At 42.4% G+C, this 24384-nt stretch overlaps 1 protein-coding gene across 1 annotated transcript in view; it reads right to left on the bottom strand.

Moving 5' to 3' along the window:
- The window catches only part of nup133 (nucleoporin 133), a 32199-nt gene that overhangs the window by 5251 nt on the left and 2564 nt on the right, over positions 1 to 24384 (bottom strand). The window contains 18 exon segments of the mRNA XM_034129749.1: positions 412 to 547; positions 4346 to 4504; positions 4786 to 4919; positions 5029 to 5277; positions 5500 to 5599; positions 10013 to 10135; positions 11494 to 11718; positions 12562 to 12656; positions 13197 to 13360; positions 14517 to 14608; positions 15535 to 15689; positions 16556 to 16706; positions 17528 to 17675; positions 18439 to 18509; positions 19617 to 19757; positions 19759 to 19773; positions 21537 to 21707; positions 22118 to 22351. Coding sequence (XP_033985640.1) covers positions 412 to 547; positions 4346 to 4504; positions 4786 to 4919; positions 5029 to 5277; positions 5500 to 5599; positions 10013 to 10135; positions 11494 to 11718; positions 12562 to 12656; positions 13197 to 13360; positions 14517 to 14608; positions 15535 to 15689; positions 16556 to 16706; positions 17528 to 17675; positions 18439 to 18509; positions 19617 to 19757; positions 19759 to 19773; positions 21537 to 21707; positions 22118 to 22351 — 2563 coding nt within the window.

Raw genomic sequence — 24384 nt, 5'->3', positions numbered from 1 at the left:
TGTAAGTATCAACCCTTCACTCATAACAAGCACTGGTTCAATCCCCACGGCAGTCAGCATGTCGCTGTGCAAGACACTTCACCCCAAATAGCTGTGTGTGTAAGCTTTGGGTAAAAGCATCTAACAAGTGACATGTAATGTAATTGCCCACAAGCTTTGCACACCTTAGTCTATAGTTATACTTAGATAAATTCATTTGCAAAAAATAGGAAATATAACAACACAAACTGTTTAAAAAAAACGATTATAAAAACAACAAAACATATTTACACAAAAGAAAGCACAATAAGTTACATTTAAAAACAAAAGATGGTAGTATATCAGATTAGTGGATGAGCTGTGAAGTCTTAAGAGGTAACGCTGAACAGAAATGTGGAAATAAAACATGTGCAAAAGTTTAGTTTTTGGTACCGTCGACGTGATTGTTGAGCTGGTCGTCCGGCAGGTCGGATGCGAGCATGGTGAGTTTACTGAGAGCGAGCAGCGTCTTCTTCTTCACGAAGTACCGAGTCTCTGCGTCCGCCTGGCTGTGCAGCGTGCGGTTGGCCTGAAGAGAAACAACACATCAGTCACAGCTAGTAATAAAATAACTGGGAACACGTTTTTATTTAAAGGTCCCAGAATTTTGTTTTAACAGGAATTATTTTGCCTTGTATGTAGGGGTGGGGGAAATAATCGATACAGCAGAGTATCGCGATACTTTGCGCGGCGATATTGTATCGATACACGGACGCCAAGTATCGATATTTTATTATATAAACTATTCATATTGCAAATCCAAATTAAAGTTTTTGGTAACAATTGCTTTTTTAATCCACTAGAGCACATGTGTCAAACGCAAGGCTCGGGGGCCAAATCAGGCCCGTGGTGGATTTAATTTCGGCCCGCAGAATAATTTCTAATTACTATTAGATCTGGCCCGCCGGTATATTGCAGCACACCTTCACTCAATCCTGAGGATCTCCTCAGCTCAGAGCCTGACCCCAAACATTGATGACCTTGCACCCAAGATGAGATGCCAAGTATCTGGCTTGAACTAGCATCACAGAGCAGCACACTGAGTAATGAATGCAACTGATTATTTAATGTTTAATGTTGTTTTTATAGGCAATCATTTAAGCTTTGTTAGTTCCAGGTTTAACATGTGCAATAAGTTCATTTCAATAAGTTTTGCAATAAACATTGAACCAGTCCGGCCCTCGACTAGTACCCATTTTTTTACTTTTGGCCCACTGTGTATTTGAGTTTGACCCCCCTGCTGTAGATGGTGCTGAGCTTTTTCTTGCATGGTTATTTGTCTTTATTTGTATTCTATTATAACTAATGTGTGCTATCTTCTATAAATTAATATGTTAGGTTATTTTGTATTATTGCATGCCACTTTTACCTGCTATGCCACTTTTGCTGTAACAATGCAAATGTCCCCCGCTGTGGGATTAATAAAGGATTACCGATTCACATTTGAATGAATGCAGTTAGGAATCATTCTTTATTCATTTATGTCCTTTAAAAAAAATGAATGCATAGATGTTCTTGTCAAACTAATTGATTAATGGTCTTTTTATTGTAAAACAAGCTAAACATTTAGATCATTTTCTGACCAGCAAGTCATTTATTATTTGACTTATACATATAAACGGATAAAAGTTAACGAAAAGGAAGAGTTAAAGGTATTTAGGCATATACAGGGTTCATACACTTTTTCACCAATGCTTCTCAATGCTTCTCCATGACCTTTACCTAATTTTCCATGACCAAAGAAATAACTCTTTCTCAGCGGTACCACTGAAAATGGTTTATTTTAACATGGAACAGGAAAATAAGGTCTGCATATGAAACATGTTGTGCCTATCTAAAACAAATCAAATAGGCTTACTAGCTTCTACAGGCTAAAGCAACTAAAATCTCTCACCAGCAAAACACCTCGTCAGTTAAATGCCATTTTACGTTTCATTACTATACCATACAGTATTTATTGTCATTATAGTATTACTATTTCGGCGATTAGATAAAATATAAATTATATTTGATGCAACTTTAGTTACATTTCCATGACTTTTCCAAAACTTTGGGAAAAATATTGTTTTCCAGGGCCTGGAATTAGCATTTTGAATTTCCATGACTTTTCCAGGTTTATAATGACCGTAAGAACCCTGCATATAGAATAATATAATTTAAATTTGTTTGGTAGGATTTTGGCGATACGATGCGTATTATAATACAGGGGTAATCTAATTTGGGGAAAACGTTCATAGTTGCAAAGAAACACACACACTATAAACATAACATCCAAGTTACAAAACGAAATGCAAACAGTACAGTTTACATATAATACAAAAATTAAAAAGGTATTTTGACTATTATTTAGGAGAACAGATTGAGTAAATAACTACTACTATAACTACCATCTTGATTTGTATTTTTACATTATCATGGCACCAGATGCAGTAGAGGGACTGAAGTCTGTCAGTATTCAGGGTTTTACGTGTAAAACATAGTAAACAATATATTACGTTGTTGCAAATCAAATATAGTAATGTAATCCTCAGTGTGTTGAAGGTTGCTTTTACTCCTAATAACCAGAAGGTTTCTTGTTATATTTCTGATGTTTTGAATCACTTTTAATATCGATGTATGAATGTTCTGTAGCCCACAGAAATAAACACTCACTCATTGAGCAAAGAAAGTGAAAAACAAAGTCTGTGTATAAAAACAGGAAGACTGATGGGGATATAAATACTTCCTCTTGCTCGAGTGTGTGTGTGTGTGTGTGTGTGTGTGTGTGTGTGTGTGTGTGTGTGTGGCTGTGTGTGTGTGTGTGTAGCTGTGTGTGTGTGTGTGTCTCTGTAGCTGTGTGTGTATGTGTATGTGTGTGTATGTGTGTGTCTCTGTAGCTGTGTGTGTGTGTGTGTGTGTGTGTCTGTAGCTGTGTGTGTATGTGTATGTGTGTGTGTGTGTGTGTTAACCAGAGAATAGATGTGTGTCTCTTAACAGCAAACTGGAAGGAAGGAAGCTGTGTGTATGTGTGTGTGTGTGTGTATTTAATGCCGAGGCAGAATGGTTTGCTGCTGGTTGATGTGAACTTTAAAGCTGCAGAGACAGGAAGGAAACTGAGTCCGTGTTACTTCTGTTTTACACTGGAGTGGACGTAAAGTGTGAAAGTGGAAGGAAAGGAAGGTAGGTCTACATATTTCTGGATATAATGCATCTTTTTTAAGTGTTAAAAATAGGACATATTGGACGGAAGGAATACAAGAGAAGAGGAAAAAAAGAAAAGAGGTTTGATGCACGAATATACAAATAAAGCTGATATGAAGTCATCAGTTATTCAGGAAGTATAAAACAGGAAGGAAGGAAGGAAGGAAGGACGGAAGGAAGGAAGGAAGGAAGGAAGGAAGGAAGGAAGGAAGGGGTGTGTGTGTGTGTGTGTGTGTGTGTGTGTGTGTGTTTGCGTGTGTGTGCGGTAGTGTGAGTGAGAGTGTGTGCGCGTGTGTGTGTGTGTGAGTGTGAGTGAGTGAGAGTGTGTGTCTGTGTGCGTGTGTGTGTGTGTGTGTGCGTCTGTGTGTGTGTGTGTGTGTCTGTGTGTGTGCGTGTGTGTGTGTATGTGTGTCTGTGTGTGTGTGAGTGTGTGCGTGTATGTGTGTCTGTGAGTGTGTGCGTGTCTGTGTGTGTGAGTGTGTGTGTCTGTGTGTGTGTGTGTGCGTGTGAGTGTGTATGTGCGTGTGTGTGCGTGTGCGTGAGTGTGTGTGCGTGTGAGTGAGTGAGAGTGTGTGTATGTGTGTGTGTGTGTGTGTGTGCTTGCGTGTGTGCGCGGTAGTGTGAGTGAGAGTGTGTGCGCGTGTGTGTGTGTGTGTGCGAGTGTGAGTGAGTGAGAGTGTGTGTCTGTGTGCGTGTGTGTGTGTGCGTCTGTGTGTGTGTGTGCGTGTGTGTGTATGTGTGTCTGTGTGTGTCTGAGTGTGTGCGTGTATGTGTGTCTGTGTGTGTGTGAGTGTGTGTGTCTGTGTGTGTGTGTGCGTGTGAGTGTGTATGTGCATGTGTGTGCGTGCGTGTGAGTGTGTGTGTGCGTGTGAGTGCGAGTGAGTGAGAGTGTGTGTATGTGTGTGTGTGTGTGTGTGCTTGCGTGTGTGTGCGGTAGTGTGCGTGTGAGTGTGTTTCTGTGTGTGTGTGTGTGTGTGCGTCTGTGTGTGTGTGTGTGTGTGTGTCTGTGTGTGTGTGAGTGTGTGCGTGCGTGTATGCGTGTCTGTGTGTGTGTGAGTGTGTGTGTCTGTGTGTGTCTGTGTGTGAGTGTGTATGTGCGTGTGCGTGTGTGTGTGTGTGCGTGTGTGTGTGTGTGTGTGTGTCGTACGCTGCGGTAGTCGTGCACGTGGATGTGGTGCAGCCAGCTGAGGTGCTGGTGAGACTGCAGGAAGCTGGCGAGCTGCTGGTGCTGCGCCGCCGGCTGAGAGAGCAGCTTCCCTCTCTTCCCTTTCTCCATGTACCATCGGAACAGGAAGTCAGCAAAGTTCTGCGGCAGGAAGTGACACGAGAGAGAAAGAGGAAGTGGGTTAAACAGCTGCATGAGAAAGAGCCCGGCGTGATCAAACGAAAGTAAAACTGAGACTTTGAGAAGTCAACGTAAAGACACATCTCAGGAAACAGGATTTCATGAAATGAAGCAATGCGTTTTCCAGCTGACAGAACGTTCTTCAGAAGTGTATTGATCTTAAGACGTAGGAGAACTGTCTTTGAAATCAAAGCACGTTTAAAAGTGTTACAGATTATTTCTCAGAGTGTTCCTCAGTGTACCTGGTCAGCGAACTTGCTCATGTAGTGCTGCAGGCGGCTCTGGTTGTCCGTCTGCTCGCACATCTGCACCAGGATGTCGAAGTCGCAGTATTTCTCCGCCAGCGCCGCCACCCACTGGTACTGACCCAGCTCCACTGGAACACAGAGGAAACTCACAGTGAGATCACACAACCCTACTGAACATAGTCAACATGTGGAAAACCCTCCTTTCAGTGACAGCTTTAGGTTGAATGGTCCACTCACACAGCGGCGCCAGCAGCTCTGAGCGGCGCTGGCTGTACTCCATCTCCAGGCTGTTGTAGCGCTCCTGCTGCAGGGAGGTCAGGGAGGTCAGCTGGGCCACGTACCCGCCCAGGTGGATGTCCAGCAGCGCCACCAGCTGCTCACACAGGGCGCTGCGCAGCTCCGAGTCTGCGTTCGGATACACGGAGCGCAGGATGATCTCGTGCTGCCGAGAGATGACGGAGCGAGCGCCGCCAACACCTCCGGACGCTGGAGGAGAGAGGACGTTCAGATTAAACACATTATATTTATACAGCAACAATTTAACTAAACACTTTTGTCTCAGTGGGATTTAGAGTTTGTACAGATCAATAATCATAAGATAAGATAAAGATAAGACAAGACATTATATCTAGATGTTATCATTGCTTTCTGATGATCATACGCATACAGGTTGGTGCTGCTGGTTAAAAAGAAGAATCAAAAAGGTACCTGTCCATGGGATGTATTCTGGCTCTGCAGCAGAGTGTTCAGAGGCTCTGTACATGAAGGCCTTCGTCTCTCTGTAATGTCCGGCAGCCTGAAGCATGTCCTGCACACACACACACACACACACACACACACATATACACACATCTTTATTTTTCCCACTTTAAACGTTTTGTTTTAACTTTAAAACAAAAATTGATCGATGCAAGTGCATTCACTTTTATATAGTTGTATCCACAGCTGCTTTACAATGGACTTTTGTTCTTGTATACAGTCAGTCCTCAACCGTTTGTCTTTCAGTTATACTTCTCATATGTGTATAAGATGTACAGTAAGGCCCCGTCCACACGGACACGAAACGGGTTGTATCCGCTACAGTTCTCTATCGTATGGACGGTTCGTTCACACGAGGCCGTAACGGAACCGCGGAAACGGTAACGGGTCCCAAGGTGGGTAAATCTGCGGACGAAACGCTCTGGGGGGCCAAACGGCTCCGTGTGTACGTCCTATACGATCATTTCCTGATAACGATGATGAAGCCATAGCCCCGCCTCTCCCCACCTCTGCTGCTCACTGCTGTAGCATGGTCAGTAGCTACTGTCAGTAGCTACTGCTACTGCTACTGACCATGCTACAGCTCCTCTACCATTGATTGATTGAAAAGTTTATTAACAGCTTGTATATTGGGTACAGTACAGTACAGCTCAAAACATACAATTGTTAAGGGGATGCAGACCAGAGAAAGACTTTCGTCTTGTTTACATCAGGGTCCCCCATTTCCAATTCATCATATCATTTAAGACATATAAGACATATTTGACATACAGATGGCTTATTTACAATTTACATACAGGTGGTTTTTTACATACAGATGGCTTATTTACAATTTTCATTTTAGATTTCGTTCTAATACATCCTAACCGGACATTTAAGACATACCAAGTCTACAGATATACAGTTAGTAACAGAGTCTAAAATGCGAGTATATACATAGATGGGGGGGGGGAAGCTGTCCATTGTACGACAGGTTGAGATTTGTACCATTACCGGGGCCAGTTTTGCAATGCTTTCCCCCGAAGGTGCTCTTTAAGAGAGGTTTTGAAGGTAAGTATAGTTTTACTTTCCTTTACAGTTGTGGGAAGAGCGTTCCACCTTGATGTGGCATAATTGCGAAACGTGTATTCCCCTTTTTTTGTGCCAAATCTGGGTTTTACATGATTTGTGGAGCTCCCTCTGGTGTTATGATCATGGTATTCCTTGACCTTTGGGAAGAATTTTGACATGTACATGGGTACCATAGAGGTGTAGTGGATCTTGTAGACCAGGCCCATTGCAAGTAGCTGTACTCTGTCGTCTACTCTAAGCCATCCTAGGTTGTCAAAGTGGGCAGAGGTGAGGTGGGTTCTAGATGAAAGGTCAAGCAGTAGTCTGACCAGTTTATTTTGCGATGTTTGAAGTTTTATTTTTAGCGCCTTGGAGGTGCTATGGTACCATGACGTGCAAGCATAGTCATAGTACCCTTGAATGAGTGCTCCTGCCAGAGTTTTCAGGGTGTTTTTGTTTACCAGAGAGGAGATCCGGTATAGGAATCTAGTTCTTTGATTGACTTTTTTTATTACATTGGATGCCATTTTGTCACAGGAGAGGTTTGCCTCAAGAATAGATCCTAGGTATGTAATTTCCTTCTTACTTGTGACAATAATGTCACCCACTGCAACTGAGAAGTCGTCGGATTTGCTGAGATTATGTTTCGAACCGAAGAGAATGGACTCTGTTTTACCCAGGTGTAATGATAATTTATTATCGGCGAGCCAGGTGCAGATTCTGCCGAGCTCGGAGCTGAGGGTTTTTTCAACCTGCAATCTGCTCCTGTCAGAGACCAGCAGGGCTGAGTCGTCCGCGAACAGGAACAAGTTGCAGTCACATGCTGATGACATGTCATTTGCATAAATTAGGAACAGTAACGGACCTAATATGCTTCCTTGTGGAACACCACAGCTCACTGGGAGGGGGGGGGACAGAGTACCGTTTACCTCCACCATCTGTTCTCTCCCCTCCAGGTAGGATTGCATCCAGCTCACCGATAGTTTATCAAAACCAATTGCTTTTAGCTTGTCAATCAGAATGGGGTGATTGACAGTGTCGAAAGCCTTTTGTAGGTCCAGCATCACCATGCCGCAGTATTTACCCTCGTCCACCTCTTGTTTGATGTGGTCGTTCAAATAAAGAAGGCATGTGTCAGTGGAGTGGGATGTTCTAAAGCCAGATTGAAATTCATAGATTAGTTTCTTTTCTGCGAGGTACTTTTCGACCTGTTCATATACTATTTTTTCCATGACTTTCGAGATGGAGGTAAGTATAGAAACAGGGCGGTAGTTGCCTGGGTCCAATTTGCTGCCCTTTTTGTGCAGGGGGGTTACTCTTGCAATTTTGAAGTCTTTGGGTACTTTTCCCTGTTTTATGGAGAGGTTAATTATGTGAGCTATGACTGGTGAGATGGCGGTTTGCTGTGTCTCTGAGGAATTTGGAGGGGATATTGTCGTGGCCAGTGGCCTTGTTAGGTTTGAGGGCGCTCAGTTTAATGAGTACCTCTGCTGTTGTTACCCTTGCTAGACTGAAATCATCTTTGCGTACCCCTAGGTTTTTGTAGTAGGTCATGATGTGATCTACTCCAAAAAGCCCTGAGTGGGAGGGTAATTTATTTACAAGAGTTGTGGCTATGTTTGTGAAAAAAATGTTCAAGTACTTGGCCACATCCAGTTTGTCTGTGATGAGCCTGTTATCTGTCTTTATGTTTACGTTTGAAAATCTCGTTTTGAGTTTTTTACTGCAGCCAAGCTGGTTATTGAGTAATTTCCAAAGTTCACGGGGTTTATTTTTGTTTTCCTCAGTTTTGTCATTGATGAAATTCTTTTTGGCAGTTTTGATCATGGAGCTTACGTCATTTCTTAGTCTGTTTCTTTCAATTTTTAGTTCAGTCACGTGGGCCTGGAGTTCACTGCTCGTGCTTTTGGAAAGCATTGACTGACTTTTATGAAACTCAGAGCATTTTTTGTCTCTGGTTTTCATGGCGGTCAGTATGCCGGAGTGCATCCACGGCTCAGCGCGATTTTTTACCCTGGTTGTTCTTAGGGGGGCCAAATCATTGAGTATTGCAGAGAATTTGTTTTTGAAACCAAGCCATGTTTCTTCAACTTGTGTACCACTGAGCTCATCTGACCAGTCCAGGCTCTCCAGTTCTAGGTTAAAGGCCTCGCTAGAGTAGTTTTTGAGGTCTCTAGATATGACTGTTTTGTGACAGCCGGCCTTTTGTTTTAGCTTTTTGCGGGTACAGAATATCATATAATGATCACTTAAACCGCATGCTATAACCCCTTTACTGGAGATCCTGGACCTGTCAGAGGTCAGAATGAGATCAATGGTAGTTTGTGTTGTTTCACATACCCGGGTGGGTTGGGTGATTAGCTGGCTGAAGCCGTGCAGATCACAAATCCTACTGAAGGACTTGAAGACGGACGTGTCTTTACGTTGCATATCCGTGTTCCAGTCTCCAATAATAATTGTCTCTACATCCCCCACATCAGCCAAACACCCATCTAATGTATCATAAAAGTCACTCTGTTCCGGTGGTCTATAGATTGTCCCGACTATTACAGATTTAGCATTGTCAAAAAGAATTTCAACCCACACAGATTCAATATTTTCATGATGCAGGTCAGTACGGTTTTTGAAATTGGTGTCTTTATGTATGTACATGCAGACACCACCTCCATTCACGTTCCTGTCCCTTCTCACTACAAGATAATCTTCAATTTCAATCTCTGAATCTGTAATGGAATTGTCCAATTTGGTCTCAGAAAAGCATAATATGCTTGCCTTACCGTTCATGAACAGTTGCCTGAGTTCAGCCATCAGCAACAAGTGGACATGGAGAACTACATGAACTACATGTTGCTAAATCCACCGCGGAGAATAAACAGAAGGGCAACCAGGCAACCATGCTCGGGGGGGTCTTCTTCGCTGCTTTTGGTGTATTTTGTGGAGGAAGTAGAGCGCCACTTACAGGCCCGGCATATGTACTACAGCGTCTCCAGCGGTCTCGTGCGGACGGACACGTTTATTGAGCCGATACCGTGTGGACGGAAGACTTTTTTGATATGGAATTCGGTTCGTTCTCCGTTTCGTCTCCGTGTGGATGCAGCCTAAGTAAGTCTGTTTTTCTATTCATTCTTTTAGCCAATGGTCCTTTTTCTGGGATGACCGGCTTTTCTCAATTCTTGATACTAGCTTTCTTTTATTCAAATATCCATCACATCCATCAAAGTTTCTTCAGAGGAATTACAGAGATAAAAAACTCTAAACACACAAAAAAGAAATGTAAAAAAAGAAAAGATTGTTTTCCAGGAGAATTCCCTCCATTTCCATTCATTTGAAGAAATATGCAGAGTACCATTTTGTACCCTTACTAACTAACTCAGTTAATATTTGCTTTTCATGAAATGCAGAAAGTGTTTACCTTGATGATGTTGTTGACGGTGAGGATGACCTCGGCCCACTGCACCGAGTCCACCGGGTTCTCCTTCAGACTGCGATCCTCCTCGTCCAGCAGGCAGTCGAACACCGAGGAGATCTGAGAAACCTGCAGCAGAAACACAACGTGTCACTCAGCGTCTCCATACGATACGATAACACTTTAATGGTCAGATCAAGTCTGAAATGCTCCTTGCATCCCAGCAGCTCCATGTGTAACATCAACAGACAAATATCAAGAAGACACAATACATGAAACACAAACAACAAACATTTAACATGACAGCAGGATCAGTGAGAGAAAAGCTGCTCAAAGAGCCTTCAGCGTGCGTTTGATCAGCTCTGTGTTTACTGAGAGGATGGACTGGAGCACAAAGGATGCTTCAGTCTCACTTTAGTGATCTCCATTAGATGGTAGCACTTCATATTCTCTGTTCAGAACATGCTTTGGGTCTCAGATGATGCTGTTGGAGCCTCTCAGGTTATGATGGTCTGCTGAGTCAGAACGTCTCTGAGCAGATTTTTAACAGATGGAGCAGTTTTGATTTTAAAGCTGTCGACAAACACTTGTACCGGGTAGTATTGCAGTGCTGTAGAATAGACAACATCTATCAGATGTAAAGAACAACTGAAGAATTTCACTGTGCCCTGTTGGAGGAGCTGTGACTTAAGTTTTTCATTGCCATATCTACACTGTAGCTAATGTGCACATGGCTATAGAGCGGTGCAGTGATGACGTATTTTTGTAGTTCGACCCTGAAGTAAGCTGCTGGTTCCCTCGACAGAAAAGCAATGGGATTTCTCCATAGGATTTTGGAATATTGTAAAAAATAAGGTCTCTGGAAAACAAACCTGTTTGATAAATGCACGTTTTGTTCAGTCGGATAATCTCCACATGTCTACCCTACTTGTATAATTTTCAAATCATAAATCTAGTCGCCAGAAGCAAAATGCTAACGTTATGCTAAACGAACTACAGCCGGGTCGCACGACTTCAACGTCACGCCAACTTAAGATCCATATTCAAACTTACAGATTCTAAATGTTACAAGTTGAAGCGTTTGTTTGAACAGTCTGCAGGAGGCAGGTACTTGCTTTCAAGCAGAACAGGGCAAACAAACTTATAGGAGTGTTTACGTGTTCGGCGTAATGACGTACAACGTCCTCGACAACTTCTGTAGTCCTATTCAGCCACTTGGTAACAACCATCGTTTTCAGACACGTCAACTCTTCAGAAATCCCCAGTGGGGTCACTGCTGATGGATTTAATGTCGTAAAACAAAACGTGATCCGTCTCTTCAATGTGTCTCAACCACAGACCTTATTTCCAGATATTCTCCAAAAACAAATTCATAAAACCCGTTGACTCTGAGACGAGGGAACCGGAAGTGGTACAATGCTAACTCACTTCCGGGTTTTAGGACTCGTTCCTGCACCACTCTATAAAGCCTTGAAACTTGGACCCACCTCTCTGAAGAAGACGTCTGCGGAGGTGAGGCTGGGCGGCACGGCGGCGCTGCCCCTCTCCAGCGCGGCGCTGATGGCCCGGTTCACCAGCTCGGCGTGTTTGGAGTGCAGGTTCTTCAGCACCATGGCCGCCTGCAGCTTCTCGGCGTGTTCGCATAGCAGCAGGCGCGTCGCCATGGGAGACGAGCGCACCGTCACCTGGCCGAGGCGATCCAGCAGACCCACCTGACGGAGGAGGAGGGGGCGATTACTACACGTTATATTAAGTCTACTTTTGTGTTCCAGGATGCATCTATTTCCAACAAAATAGGTTTATATTTGTTGTTGTAAGGCACTATACCAGTTATGTACAGCATTATTTATTATGTTATATGTGTGTATGTGTATGTGTATGTGTATGTGTACGTGTACGTGTACGTGTATGTGTGTGTGTGTGTGTGTGTGTGTGTGTGTGTGTCAGGGTATATGCAGGAATCCTGAAGTCAAATGTAATACATTTTAAGACCTTTTTTAAGACCCTTTCCATACATTTTAAGACCTCATCGCCACTTTGAGTTTTAACCGGTTACCTTGGCGACACACTTGACCTCACATTTACTATATACAGTATTGATTGTCCTTCCTCCTTATCTTCCAACCATTTGGACGCAAATTGCATTTCCCCATAACGATGTTGTTTAACAACCGGCGTAAACGGACCTTCGCGCGCTATCAAGCAGTGAGCGTGCGATGTCCTGTTCAGATGACGTCAAACCCAACGGGATGGCATAAATAAACTACACAGAATCACACTACACACCTACGCAATGATTACATTCAGGCAGACTGTAGAATACAACCTCTTTGGACCTTTTATATACTTATTGAAAACTAGCTACAAAATGTAATACCTTGGAAAATGCTGTTTAATACTTTTTAATAGCCTTAATTTTCGCTAAATTGATTGATCAACTTTTAATACTTTTTAAGACCCCGCGGACACCCTGCTGTGTGTGTGTGTGTGTGTGTGTGTGTGTGTGTGTGTGTGTGTGTGTGTGTGTGTGTGTGTGTGTGTGTGTGTGTGTGTACCTGCAGCAGGAATTCCATGAAGCAGCCGTGGGCCTTCATCTTGTCCTCCAGCTGATGGAGGATGATGAGGGAGGTGAGAGGGAACCCAGCGCTCTCTGGATAAAAAAATATTTTTTATATGAAATAAACATGTCAAAAGTAAGAAAACATTTGTTGGGTTATTTAATATAATAGATGTAAAAAAAGACATGACGAGTAAGATAGAGGACGGACAATATTTTTTTATCTGAGGGACATGATGACAAATACATCCCTAAAAGAATAACCATTCAAAAAACACACATTACGAAAGTTGTAATAACTCTGCATCATTAAAGTTACTGGACGTGCAGAACAAAGAATCCTGGGACTACATACTGAATAAATTAAAATATGTAATACACTAAATATAACCTCTTGTTCTTCTTCATGTCACATATGTACACAAATATCTCAGAATTAGCTTGATGAATGTGCTTACTGTAAAAACTATAAGAAATCCTAAGTGTTTTTTAATTGGGAACATCCTAATGAAATCAAGATTAGAATCTGACTAATTTAGTTTATGATGAATATAATCACTATATGTCTCATAGTAACACAGTAAATAAATGCTACACCAGGAACAATATAAAAGTCTCTCTCTCTCTCCTCACCGTCGGGCACGGACTCGGCCCAGCGGGGGTCCGAGGCAGGGTAATCGTCCACGAGGTCCAGGTCGATCCGAGTCACCACGCTGTCCAGCTCCGACCCCTCCTCCCCGTCTCCATCGGGGGGGAAGATCTCGTCTGTGACCGTCTGAGCGCCCACCAGGTCGTTACTGACAGAGGGAGAAGAAGCACATGTATTTACAAGGATTAAAACAATCCTAAATCATGCAGGTTTAGTCCATACCGTTTGAGAGCAGCCAACATTTACTACTGAGAAGACTAAACTAACTTAAAGGGGACCTATCATGCTATATGTAAATGATATATTGTAGGGCCATACCTATATAAGGTATATTTATACGTTTCTGTTTTCAAAATACCAAACAGATCATGCATTTTAGCCATGCCTCATTTCGCTCTATGTGCTGTTTGCTGTCTACGGGTCTGATTCTGCTGACCACGCCCCCCTGCAGGAGAGGGGAGACGTGCTCTGATCAGCTGCTGGGCTGTCAGAAGAGGGGGAGAAAAAGAGATCTCCGTGTTTTATTATATAGAGTCGTTATTCATTTGTTTTAAAGCTCAATAAATAACAAAGAAGACCTTTGACCGGCACTTTTCAAATTTTGTCCGGAAGATTTAAACTTTAACGGACATCTTGACCGGCGAAACAAACTGAAACTGAAACTCTGCCGCACGGTCCCCTCGTTCCTTGGAAGAGGCGGAGAGGTGGGTGTTTGTCATCTGCTGGTGGACTAACCGGAGAGAATTACAGTGCTTGCCTCGACGGGGAGGGATTGCATTGAATTAAAGCAGCGGGAGCAAACACTTGCCTCGGAGAGGGAGAAAGAAAGCCACAGCGGAGAATAAACAGAAGGGTAACCATGGTAACTATGGGCGGTAAGTCTTCTTCACTGCTTTTGTGGCAGACTACAGCGCCACTTACAGGCCTGGCATATGTACTACAGCGTCTCCAGCGCTTTCGAGCGGCAATGGCCGGCCGTGGCCCAACCCCACATTCCCCTGATAGGTGGAGAGTTGGCCCAATAGCCGTAGCGCCACCGTCCTGACGTCAGGACAGTGTTCAAATCTGGATCAGTTTTTATCAGATCCGTTGCAGCCCCTTTTTTAGAGATTTGGGTATGGAGGAAAATAGAGAGGGTTGTGTTTTCTGACACTTGGTGAGTTCCCTGGAACACCGGGGACACATATTCATGTATAAAAGACGTACAAAAGTGCATTTTGCATGATAGCTCCCCTTTAAATAAAACTTTTAATAAAAGCTTTTGATTCTCTAATTAACAGATTTCTGACGTGTTTATGACGTACCGGCAGAACTGCAGGAACGCCGCCTTCAGCAGTTTGGTTTTGTCCTCATGAGCTACCGGCTCCGCTCTGCTCGAAGTCTCCATGGCTGAACTCTTTAAACACAAATACAGAAAATAGAAAAAACACTTTAGGTTCAATCACAGTAGACAGTAGACGGGTCATTAGTGCAAAAGCTCGCATTCAATTTGTCTGCTCCAGGTTTGATGAACACTTTGGAAGTTAGACTGGCCGACACACAAGGAGACGACTTTATTGAAAGTGCACCGTATTTATTTGGCCACTCCGGGTTCCTGTACTGTAACGGTATCCATAAACATAAAACCTGTTTGAGGCAAACACACATCCTCAGTTCTACCATGGTTATATAATTGCACATTCAGTCGTGCTATTCTGTGATAAACATACAGAGATGTCCCTTAATGTTCGTTAGCAGCTGTGTCTGTGATGCAGTGTGGATTTTGATGCATGTCTATGGTTTTCTAGAGATCCAAATAACTTCACATAGGGCTCTGCAATGCCTCAGGGTCTCAGTAACACACACTCCAAACATGAAGTAGATCAGTCCAATGGTTGGCGAAATAATCAAAACTCAGATACACACACATTCACACACAGTCTGTCATTATAGTATCATTTGCTAATAGGTTTCCTGAAAATAAGTCATTTAGCATTAAAAAAGCCTAATAAATGAATAGATTAATAAAGATGGCAGCCCTATACCAGAGTCTGGTACAAAGTGAATGATCAGCTGCCTGCAGATATAGCATTAGTTGATATTAATCTTGTCAGTAGATCCCCTCTCATTACATTACATTACATGACATGTCACTTGTTAGACGCTTTTATCCACAGCGACTTCCATACTCAATACTGTGGGCAATCGCCACAGGAGCAATTTGGGGTGAAGTGTCTCAGGGACAGAACGACATGCTGACTGCAGTGGGGTTTGAACCTGTGCTCCCCTGATCCCAACACCAAGGCTCTACCCACTGCGCCACACGCCTCTCAGCCTCAGTACCTCTGGAGCTGCAGCCAGCGAGGAGCACAGCGAGTCCTCCATGGTCTCCGGCAGGATGGAGACGCTCTCTCGAGCCACGACCGCCACCAGGCCGCTGTTCTGGGAGAAAAACACGGGCAGGTTGGCGCAGCAGCCGCCTCCACGAACACCATCACCTGAAACAGAGAGGGGAAGACTTTTATTGATAGGAAACATTAGGAATTTCGATCATGGGTAATGCCTTACTTTACTAAATGACTCACTGCTGGAAGTTACTAGTTCATCTACTAGTTACATTACTTCATCTAATAAGGACAATACTGTACACAAGGCCTCTGCTTGCTGCTCTTTGTTTGAACTAGGGATGCCAGCGATTATTCGATTTTTTGAATATTCGTTACAGTCTCCATAATCGAAAATTATTTTTAAAATTCGATTCGGCGGCGAATAATCGATTAATATTCGCCAGGGCTGTCCGATTTTCGAATTTGATCATGGTCAGTTTCTGGCATCCCTAGTTTGAACATCAGCCGTGTTTCTTTAGCTCAGTTTGCATCGCGGCATCACACTGGTCCAGGTAGCTTGCAAAAGTGTTCCTGTCTGATGGCGGGAAATGTGTTTCGGAAAGACTGCGATTCCACCGTTGAAACGTGCAACATTTCCTCCACTATGTTTATCTTACTTTTTAAAACCCAAACAAAAATAAATGTATGTAAAAAATGACAAAGCTTACATTTCTTGATGCACTTTAAGGATCAGATGAAAAAACACCCTTTCTAAAATGTAAATCTGCAGGTGAAAATGCTACAAATATTTGAATTATTTCTTTTTTGTGATAATTACTCGTTGTTTTTAGACCAAAAACTCTATGTTCCCTGGTTGTAGTAACTTATAAAATATGTAATAACTGATCTCATTAGGATAATAAAGTGCTAAATATACTATAACTCCTTTCTATGACAATAATATTTCATAAAAAAAACGTTTGTAAATGTAGGGCCAACGATGGAGAGAATGATCGTATAGAATGTATTTTTCTCACCGGACGTGGTGAAGCTGATCTTCTCGTCAGGCGGCCCCCCCCGGCTGGTTCCTGTGGAGCAGGCGAACACCAGCTCCTGGTTGTAGAGGAAGGCGGTGCCGCCGGGCGAGAGAGGCAACACCAGCCGAGTCTCCTGCAGCGCCTCCTCACTCTGAGGAGACAAGATACAGCATGAAGAGTGCATCTTCTGAAATAACACTGAAGGAAACCGTAACGTTTCTTAAAACATGGTTTAAATATCCTAATTCTGGGAATTGAAAAGAAAAGTGGTTTAAAGGTCAAAGATGGGCTCAGGTAACAGTAAAACAGGACACTGTGTTGTCTGGGGATGCAAAGTGATTGATGAAATTAATATAAAAAAGGTTAGAAAACTGTCAAAAGAACTATGATTTCACAGGAAGACTAGGGGTCGAGGAATGTGAGAATTTGGTGAGGGATATTACCAAACTCCCAGAAACCTGCAGGTCCGCTGCAACTCTGACTACTTTTAAATCCAGGTTGAAGACTTTCCTTTTTGCCGCTGCTTTTAATTGAACTATTCACATCTTACACGGCACTCTAACTTTTATTCATGTACCTGTTATTCATGTTTTATTATCTTTGCTGTTTAATGTTTCTCTTAATTGCCTTTTTGAAAAGTGCTATATAAATAAACTTGCCTTGCCTAAACAAAACATCACCCTCCCAAGGAAGTATACATCTCTGCAAGCCTGGATGGCATAGTGTAATCTTAAAATGTGCTTATTACACGTGTAAAACAAACATTTATTTAATAAAATCTACTAACCATTGACTCCAATGCACTGCAGTATAGGTAGAAAACTAAGACATCATAAAAGCCTCCTCACAAAAAAAACTAAACCTAACGGCATAAATAGACGACAGTAACGATCCGTGGTCAAATATATATTTTGGAACTTGTGTTAACTAACCCTTGAATATATCCAGCGAAATCTTCTGATGAGGACTGACCTGGAAGGGGGGGTTGTGTTTGGTGACCTCCACGATGAAGTTGTCTGCGATGGCGGCTCCGGTGTCCTGCAGCGTGACGAGGCAGAAGTACACCAGGCAGGGAGAGTCTGACAGGTGCCAGGCTGCAGCCAGGACCACCAGACCGGATCTGAACACGATACGATCACACTTTAATGGTCAGATCAAGTCTGAAATGCTCCTTGCATCCCAGCAGCTTCATGTGTAACATCAACAGACAAATATCAAGACACAATACATGAAGAACAAACAACAAACATTTAACATGACAGCACAATCAGTGAGAGAAAACCTGCTCAAAGAGCCTTCAGCGTGCATTTGATCAGCTCTGTGTTTACTGAGAGGATGGACTGGAGCACAAAGGATGCTTCAGTCTGACTTGAGTGATCTCCATTAGATGGTAGCACTTCATATTCTCTGTTCAGAGCATGCTTTGGGTCCCAGATGATGCTGTTGGACAGCCTCACTGGTTATTATGGGATGCTGAGTCAGAACGTCTCTGACAACAATCTTTGAGCAGATTTTAAAGCTGTTGACAAACACTTGTACCAGGTAGTATTGCAGTACTGTAGTAACACAGCACACACCTCAGATATACTTTACTCATACTACACTGATTGATCTGAAATAATACTCAATACCAGCACAGAGAAATCCTGTAACATGAAGCTCACAAACAAAGACCTACATTGTGTAAATAATCAGTCAAATAAGCAGGAAGTCATGCATTCATACAGGAACACACACACACAGAAACACACACACACAGGAACACACACACACACACACACACACACACACACACAGGAACACACACACACACACACACACACACACACAGGAACACACACACACACACACACACACACACACACACAGAAGAACACACTCACTGGCTGAGCTTCATGTCCAGGTACGTCACGTTGGCTCCCTCCTTCAGCTCCTCGTAGTTGCTCTCTGACCCCTGGTGGGAGAACATTTTGGATTTCTTTTTTAAACTACCACCATTATTATTTGATTCAATAAAAAGAGCTTGAAGTGTATTTTCTGAATTATTTACCTTCTGTTAGAATATATATAGGTTTACATTGTCTCCCAGTGATGGATTTTGACTTAGTACATTTATTTAAGTGCTATCTACTCGACTACATTTTAGAGACAAATATTGTAGTTTTTGTCCATATTTCTCTCACAGCTTTCAATTAAACAATCAAAACATTGTAAAAATGTTTACTACCAAACAGTGTATAAGATTTGATCCTCAACAAGCAGCCTGTTATTTAAAAATGAATTAACAGGTTACTCTTTTAGGCTACTCTTCACACAAAGATGCCTTAGATATGACAATTTGCTGCAGATCCTCATTTAAATAACAGTAAAATGTTGGATGGAGAAAATAATATATATATAGATATATATATATATATAATAGCAAAACAGTAACGGGGGAGGATTTTCTACTTTTAAAACGTTAAGTACATTTAGTGTATTTTTCAATGCAAATGCCTCGTATGTTTTCTTTGAAGTCCCAAGTGTTCTGTCCTAGAGTGTTTTTAGGGTCCCCCCCCTTTGTAAAAGCGTCCATTGGTATATGAAAGGCGCTATATCAATATCAGTAGTACACAAAGGTATCCCAACTGTAGCTGTGAACATGACAGGATGTATGATTACCTAGAAGAGCATCAGGACTGTTTGAGGCATATGATAGCTATGTGATTAACATGATGATTCAGCCTCTATGGAGATAGACATATGACAAGCATGATCATTCCTGACGTGGAGCTAATCTGAAGTAAACATTGAATACTGCTTTCTATTCCTCCATCTTGGGACTGTGTAACTCCCTCTCTTGGATATCAGCATGTGAAGGACACTGTTCAGGAACTAGTTGATGCTCTGTATGTGATGACTACTTCCATTCTTGAGCGGATCAGGAATACATGGATCCTGAGATTGAAGCTCAAGCCGGTGACCAGTGATATTTTTCTAACAGCAAGGATCTGAATGCCTCCTCCAGCTCTGTATGAGACTCAATCACACTATGTATGTTCTGATGCATGCTGGTACTGACCCAGATGGCATCGGCGATGCTCTCAGTCAGAGCCTTCTGGGCGTCCCAGTTGAGGACCTGGTGCTCCCAGCTGTCCCCCAGCTCCCACTTACTGAGGCTGGAGCTGCTCAGTGTGTACAGAGAGCTGGACCCCCCCCACCAACATCACACTGTGGAGCTGCAGGGAAACACAGGAAGTTAGAGTGGAGACAAACACCATCTGAACACTAGACGGTAACATATTGACTTACTTTACATATTTACTAGGGGTGGGACTCACCAGGCTCCCCGCGATACAATACGATACTAATGCGATACTTAAACCACGATATCAGATAGTATTGCGATTCTACAATATGCTAAGTATTGCGATACGATATATTGCATTTCTGATTTCTTTCTCCGCTGAATCAATCTTTGTTTTTGACAACTGACTTTACCCAGAGCCGTATATAAATCTCTTTATACTCTGACTTTACCCAATGGCCATGACCGCACAAGAAAAGGCTCAGCACCATCTAGTGGATTGAAAAAGCAATTGTAACCAAAAACTTTCATTTGGATTTGCAATATGAATAGTTTCTATAATAAAATATCGATACTTGGCGTCCTTGTATCGATACAATATCGCCACGCAAAGTATCGCAATACTCTGCTATATCGATTATTTCCCCCACCCCTAGACGGAAACCTATTTATTTACTTTACATATTATTACCCCCCCACACACACTTTACTCGCACTTGGATTAGGACTACCGTTAATGTTTTTTAGTTTTCTTTGTAGATTCAAGATTCGAGGCTTTTATTGTCATTTGTACATTAGCTAAAGTGTAGATATATCAATGAAAATCTGAGGTGACAGGCTCCTCCAACAGAGCAACACAATACAACAGATACAATAGTTTAAATAGTGCAAGTCTATATACAAGTAACAGTTGTACTGTTTCTGTTCTGATTTTATGTAAAGCGTCTTTGAGCATTAGGCAAGGCAAGGCAAGGCAAGTTTATTTATATAGCACCTTTCAACACAAGGCAATTCAAAGTGCTTTACAAAAATGGAAGACATTTTAAAAATGGCATTTAAAATCAGTCATTAAAAAGAAAAGATAATAAAATAAACATTAAAAGAAAGAATACATGGATAAAAGTTAAAAGTTACAGTGCAGTTTAAGATGTGAATAGTTCAATTAAAAGCAGCGACAAAAAGAAAAGTCTTCAGCCTGGATTTAAAAGTAGTAAGAGTTGCAGCGGACCTGCAGGTTTCTGGGAGTTTGTTCCAGATATTTGGAGCATAATAACTGAATGCTGCTTCTCCATGTTTAGTTCTGACTCTGGGGACAGAAAGCTGACCAGTCCCTGAAGACCTGAGAGATCTGGATGGTTCATAATTTAGCAGTAGGTCAGACATGTATTTTGGGCCTAAACCATTCAAAGCTTTATAAACCATTAGGAAAAGCGCGATAAAAATCCAACGTATTATTATTATTATTATTATTGTAGGAGCCATTTTCTTAGTTTATATTAATGTATCATTTTAGAGTACATGTATAGCATGAGATTGTGTTGTGTATATTATTTATTTCATTTGAGTGTGTTACTCCTGCAGGTCGGGTTTTGCAGAATAAAGGAGAGTCTTTAGACCTTGCTGGTTGGGAGCGTGACAGCTTGGTTCCTTATTTTACCTTTAATATTTGAAGTATCAGATTATATGAGAATTAGTGTGTTTGAAAACATTTATAAAAATGTTCCACTGCCTTTTTGGAATAAACAAGCAGATTTTACTTTTCAATCGCATCTGGACATTTCTTAAATTTGTTCTCTCAACAACAAGCGTCTACTCATCGGTCAGCCCACGAGTGAATCACAGACAAAAGACTAAAACAAATGGATATCGTGGTCACTACAATTATTATTATTATGATATGTTAGTGAGACTCACTGTGTCGTTGGCCGGCGGGGAGAGGATGCCGAACAGACTGGAGACTCTGCGTCCGATCCCAGAGAGAACGCCCTGCCCTCGCTGCAGCTCCCGGTACTGAAGCTTTCCAGAAGAGTCTACACTCGCTCTCATGAGATGGTTCTTCTCTGAGGTCAAGATGAAGCTCCCGCCCTAAAAGAGGACAGGAGAGTTAAGAAAAGATAGCCGGAGTCAAACCCGGGTCCCCAAAACAAAGTATATAGTACTTAAATAAATGTACCAGGTAAAATTCCACCACTGGGAAACAATGTATACCTAAATTGAGTCCCTACGAGGCTAAACTTGGCTTAAGGCTGTGACACGTGTTCGATAAGAAAGTCCGTACTGATGTTGAAAGTGTTAATGATGTTTAATTAACAAAATGAAACACATGATAACTTAGGTAGGAGTCAGACCACACAGTCAACAGAATAAATATCAGCACAATCTCTCCCTCTGTCAACCGGGAAGTGCTCAACAATTACAAATGAAAGTGATGTAAACAAATCATATGAATGCATTAATATACTCAGGCTGAATAGCAGAATTGCTCCTACACTTACTTTGACAGCAAGCACAAAGTTGCAGAGGTCCCCCAGGTCCACGTCTGTCTCAGTGAAGTTCCCCTCCTGAGACAGACTGGGCCACAGACGGGCCGTTCCCTCCACAGACAGAACCAGCACGGAGATGGACTGAACGCCGGCCGTCTCCAGAGGAGCGGCGGAGGAAAGGGCCACCAGGTCGGCCGTGTAGTTGTACTCACTGTCGGGAAGCTGCAGCTCCTTACACACCGACAGCTGCAGGACAACAGAGGGAGAAGACGTGGAATTATATTATTAATCTGTGAGGGTTTCCTCCTGGGTTGGGAGGGTTACTTTAATGGTCTCTTCTACATCAACATGTGTCCCCTCTTCTTCATGTCTCCTCTACATTAACATGTGTCCCCTCTTCTTCATGTCTCTTCTACATCAGCATGTGTCCCCTCTTCTTCATGTCTCTTCTACATCAACATGTGTCCCCTCTTCTTCATGTCTCTTCTACATCAGCATGTGTCCCCTCTTCTTCATGTCTCTTCTACATCAACATGTGTCCCCTCTTCTTCATGTCTCTTCTACATCAACATGTGTCCCCTCTTCTTCATGTTTCTTCTACATCAGCATGTGTCCCCTCTTCTTCATGTCTCTTCTACATCAACATGTGTCCCCTCTTCTTCATGTCTCTTCTACATCAGCATGTGTCCCCTCTTCTTCATGTCTCTTCTACATCAACATGTGTCCCCTCTTCTTCATGTCTCTTCTACATCAACATGTGTCCCCTCTTCTTCATGTCTCTTCTACATCAACATGTGTCCCCTCTTCTTCATGTCTCTTCTTCATCAACATGTGTCCCCTCTTCTTCATGTCTCTTCTACATCAACATGTGTTCCCTCTTCTTCATGTCTCTTCTACATCAACATGTGTCCCCTCTTCTTCATGTCTCCTTCTACATCAACATGTGTCCCCTCTTCTTCATGTCTCTTCTACATCAACATGTGTCCCCTCTTCTTCATGTCTCTTCTACATCACCATGTGTCCCCTCTTCTTCATGTCTCTTCTTCATCAACATGTGTCCCCTCTTCTTCATGTCTCTTCTACATCAACATGTGTCCCCTCTTCTTCATGTCTCTTCTACATCAACATGTGTCCCCTCTTCTTCATGTCTCTTCTACATCAGCACGTGTCCCTCTCTTCATGTCTCTTCTACATCACAATGTGTCCCCTCTTCTTCATGTCTCTCTACATCAACATGTGTCCCCTCTTCTTCATGTCTCTTCTACATCAACATGTGTCCCCTCTTCTTCATGTCTCTTCTACATCAACATGTGTCCCCTCTTCTTCATGTCTCTTCTACATCAACATGTGTCCCCTCTTCTTCATGTCTCTTCTACATCAACATGTGTCCCCTCTTCTTCATGTCTCTTCTACATCAACATGTGTCCCCTCTTCTTCATGTCTCCTCTACATCAACATGTGTCCCCTCTTCTTCATGTCTCCTCTACATCAACATGTGTCCCCTCTTCTTCATGTCTCCTTCTACATCAACATGTGTCCCCTCTTCTTCATGTCTCTTCTACATCAACATGTGTCCCCTCTTCTTCATGTCTCTTCTACATCAACATGTGTCCCCTCTTCTTCATGTCTCTTCTACATCAACATGTGTCCCCTCTTCTTCATGTCTCTTCTACATCAACATGTGTCCCCTCTGTGTAAAGAGACTCTGAAAGTTTCAGGAACAAAGATTCTCTCTCTTTTTGTCCTGATCCATTTTTATAAAAACCTGTCTGAAAATGAGCTGATCAGATTTTGGCCACTTTGTGATGTCATAACGATGTTTTGTCTTGTGTAACCATTAGCCAATCACCAACCAAGGTAACCCCCCACCCACCTTATCACCTGAATCTCCTCCTAGAGCACCATTGTGTTCTTTGTAACCAAATCTCTCTCAGAGGGGCGTGGGGAGGGGCTCCTTATTTTCATCTAAAGTAACAGACAGAGAATCAGCACTTTGAAACAGGGCTGAAACAGAGGGGATTATGAGATGCTGCAATGATCTGTTTGGTGTTTCAGCCAATCAGAGACAGGCTCTGTATATATCTGAGACCTGTAATATATTGATGAAAATCAGTATAATAGGGGACCTTTAAAAATGTTTTCCGTTCAAATGACTAGTTAGCGGCAAAAGAAAGTCATCATTAACGCAATCCTAGCATCACAATATTCACGTAATGTAACCTGATTACTGAAAATATCAATAAGATGTTTTTTTTTTAATTACGTTTATTATGTAAGAC

The sequence above is a fragment of the Trematomus bernacchii genome, unplaced genomic scaffold, assembly GCF_902827165.1.
Source record: "Trematomus bernacchii unplaced genomic scaffold, fTreBer1.1, whole genome shotgun sequence".
Classification (NCBI taxonomy): domain Eukaryota; kingdom Metazoa; phylum Chordata; class Actinopteri; order Perciformes; family Nototheniidae; genus Trematomus; species Trematomus bernacchii.
The sequence above is the reverse complement of the archived record's forward strand: the minus strand, read 5'-3'. Positions and strand labels throughout refer to the sequence as shown.